The sequence below is a fragment of the Nicotiana sylvestris genome, chromosome 9, assembly GCF_000393655.2.
Source record: "Nicotiana sylvestris chromosome 9, ASM39365v2, whole genome shotgun sequence".
Classification (NCBI taxonomy): domain Eukaryota; kingdom Viridiplantae; phylum Streptophyta; class Magnoliopsida; order Solanales; family Solanaceae; genus Nicotiana; species Nicotiana sylvestris.
In genome coordinates, this window is record NC_091065.1 from 160,221,272 (window position 1) to 160,224,861 (window position 3,590).

At 38.7% G+C, this 3,590-nt stretch overlaps 1 protein-coding gene across 1 annotated transcript; it reads right to left on the reverse strand.

The window, feature by feature from the left end:
• Nucleotides 1-207: 207 nt before the first annotated feature.
• Nucleotides 208-2,912, reverse strand: LOC104217128 (D-amino-acid oxidase). Its single transcript, XM_009767282.2, has 2 exons — nucleotides 1,761-2,912; nucleotides 208-780 (listed from the first exon to the last, which is right to left on the reverse strand). The coding sequence occupies exons 1-2, from the start codon at nucleotides 2,647-2,649 to the stop codon at nucleotides 404-406; spliced, it is 1,266 nt and encodes a 421-aa protein (XP_009765584.1). The 5' UTR covers nucleotides 2,650-2,912; the 3' UTR covers nucleotides 208-403.
• Between the last annotated feature and the right edge of the window lie 678 nt (nucleotides 2,913-3,590).

The following is a 3,590-nucleotide window of genomic DNA, read 5'->3' on the forward strand; positions in this document are numbered from 1 at the left end:
TATTGTATATGTAGAGCGGCATTTTAAATACTGTTTCATTGGGTTATTTTGGCTTTTAATTTTTCTTCCGCAAGTTTCGTTTATTTTTCGCATTTGTTAGGCTTACCTAGTCGTAGAGACTAGGTGCTGTCACGACAGTTCACAGAGGGCGAACTGGGGTCGTGACAACGACACTACATATTGATTTTGTGTCTAGACACCTTATTTCTTGGACAGAATCCACATTTTGTGTGCTGATAATGAAAATGTAACTGTGGCCAGTTTCTACTCTACACATTTGTGCAATAATTCAGAACTCAGAACAACAATCCTATAAGTTCTTCATTCGACAGTGGCTCTTTTGCCTTTTCTGGTGTTGAGTATATGAAGCGGTCTTGCCTTAGATGATTCGTATAAAACAATCTTACTTCTTCAGAACACTAGCAAACCTTGCGGGGGTAAATTGGCTAAGATCAACTATGTTAGCTTGTCCATCCAGAACGAGTTCGGCCATAGCAGCACCTGTGGCTGGACCATTAAGAATTCCCCAACAGCTATGTCCGGTTGCCACATAACAGCCCTTTATACCAGGAACTTCCCCAATAATTGGCACATCATCTTCAGAGCAAGGTAGGATACACGCCTGTTCAGCCGTCACAGCTGCTTCCCCCTCCACCAAATGGCTTGATACACTAGCAGCCACTCTCTTAAGCACGTTTATTGATTCTGGAACTGGAGTTACCTGCTCTGGATCATCTGGAACCTCTTCTCGAGCTGACATTCCACATATATAAACTTCCCCTGAAAGACATAAAAGTATAACGCTAAAGTTTTCAACAAGCAATTCTATAAAATCCTCATTTTAGTGTATAATACAGAAAGGAATAAAGTTAAAGGGGAGATCTGTTTCATGCTTCTCAGCTATGTCATTTTATTTTGATTTTAACAACAGGTAGTTCACTGAAACCAGAACTATGGAATAGTTTCAAAGGTAATATTAGGTACATTTCTGGACAAAAATGATCCGGCCAAGAAAAGGGATCAACATTGGACCAATAAAATCTTCCTTTATTCGACAGGGAGTACATAGGTAATATATAGCATGCGACTATCTAGAGCCAGTTATACACAAACCAAGGAATTAGCTCATCGTTATCTCTAATCACCAGAAAAGTTAATTTACCTCACTTTTTGGTACTCTAACCTTATCTATTACATGAGCATACAGACGGAAGCTTATACTACACTTCTTTACATAACAATGTGACATCGGAGACAGGGAGCCTGGATTTCTAGCATAATGGTTTGAGAAAATGCAAATTTGCACAGAGAGCACAGACACTTAACTATCAAGGGGATTCAACAATTTTTAAACATTTTAAAACAAAAAATTACTTTTTACCGTACATCATTACTTCCAGCTAAAAAAATACAATTGAACCCCTTAAATATACTTAGCAAGCCACCATATTACAACACGTGAAAGCTTATTCAGTTCAATTATTCATGCAAATGGCCCCTATGATGAATGGCAAATCTATGTTATTCCACATTTCAACAACTTTCATGACCCCGTGAGTCGTGGGAGCTTAGTGCACCGGGCTTTCTAATAACAATTGCCAAATTTCAGTGGTGTTTTAGCTAATATACTGCTTTGTTGTTACAGTAAATAATACTGCTTTTCTTATGTAGTCTCTTACAAATAATTTATAACACACATCAGGCTCATGTTATATATATCTAGTACTTGATAATTGTTCCAACTGTAAAAACTGAAATACCTGTCGGACGAGGATAAACTTCCGGGTCCATGGGCTTCCCACCATGGGCCGGATAATAAGTAAGAAACAACGCATGTGGCGTGATCCTATTCGGCTCTTTAGGTTCCAGCACAATGCTATGGGCTTTAATTCCATAAACCCCGAAAAGCGAGCCCAAAAGAGAGAATCTCTTAGTCCAAGGCCCAAGTGCCAACACAACTGCATCTGCCACAATCTCTCTCCCATCTTCCAATACAATTACCTTCGTTTTCCCCTCCACCATTTCAACTCTCTCTGCTTTACCAATTACCAGCTCAACTCCATATTCCTCCATTGCTTTGGTTAATAGTCTTTTAGTAAAGAGCTGTGGATGGACTTGGGCCGTGCTATTAGTTGATCCAATAGTTCTTGGGCTTTTAGCTGGGCCGTTAACCCAAGACGGAACCGCCCCAGTTTGGTTCGACGAAGAAGAGGAAGAAGCTGATGATGATTCGGTGACGGAAACGCTAAGGGTAGTGAGTGGACGATAGCCGTAAGAGTGGGGCCCATCAAGTTCTTCAGCGAGTGACCGATGAAGATTGAAGCTGGCGCGTGCAAGTGAGGCGAGGGGACCGCCGTCGCACCAATCTAGGGCTAGGAAACCTCCGGCCTTGCCGGAGGCGGCGCAGGCGACGGAGGATTGCTCGATTAGGGTTACTGCGGCGCCTTTTTTTGATAGGAAGTAGGCGGTGCAGACTCCGATGACTCCACCGCCGCAGACCGCCACCTTTTTCGGTTGTGGAGTGTCCATCGACGGCGATTGTGACGATGACGATCGTATTACGAAGAGTTTTTGGGGTTTTAGGTGACGGAATTTTATGTTTCTGGGGACTGAAACGGCTGGAAATGGAAGTGCAGGGGTCACTGACATTTCTTTAATTTCGTGCCGGGGAATTGTGAATTACAATCTTACTCGGAAGATGACACGTGGTGCTGCTGTTAGAGCTGTGCTTAAACGCGTTCATGAATATTGTTGTGAAAATGTAGAATCTATTTTTAGAAAAAGTGAGAAAATAGAAACAATTTTGGGTAGCTAGTAGCTACCAGAACTTAATTTGATGTAAAGACGGAGTACGAAAAACTATTTATCCTACATGAAATTTTTTTTCCTTTTCAATATCTAATACTTTAGCTAATAAATAGTCCAAAATGCTTCTTAGCAAATATGGTCCTGATATTTTTAAATTTGAGATGCAGTTTCTGTCTTTTATCCATTGGTTCTACCATAATTTGCAGTTTACATTATTCCTCTATAGATACTGAAAAAATCTCTAATTTTTCTGACATAGTAAAATCAACTTCAATCAACCAATTACATCTCAATTCTAAATTAGTTAAAGTTGATTATATGACTTTTATGAATTTTCTTACTTCATCTCTTTTATTTTGTATTACGACGAAGGACTTTAGACATATGCCAAAAGTACATAAAGCTTATAGTTTTAAATATGTTATGATATTTTTACGGTTATAAAAGCATGTCATTAAGCTTAAAATAATAAGTTTGGACTTTAGAAATTTCTAAATATGGAAAGATATTGTTCTTTTTAAATGAACTAGTATTAGAACCTGTGCGATGCGCGAATAATTGAAAAGAACGATCGACACAGTAAGTTTAATATGTTAGTATTAATACCATCTTTACAATCAAACATTAAAAACACTTTGAGACTCCAGTAAAACTTTCATTTCATCTCCTAATGAATGTTACATAAAAAATAATGATACTATACAATTTGCTTGATATGAATGTTCCACGAAAAATAATGATGCTATACAATATACTTGATATGAAGCATGTGCTTAAGGGAA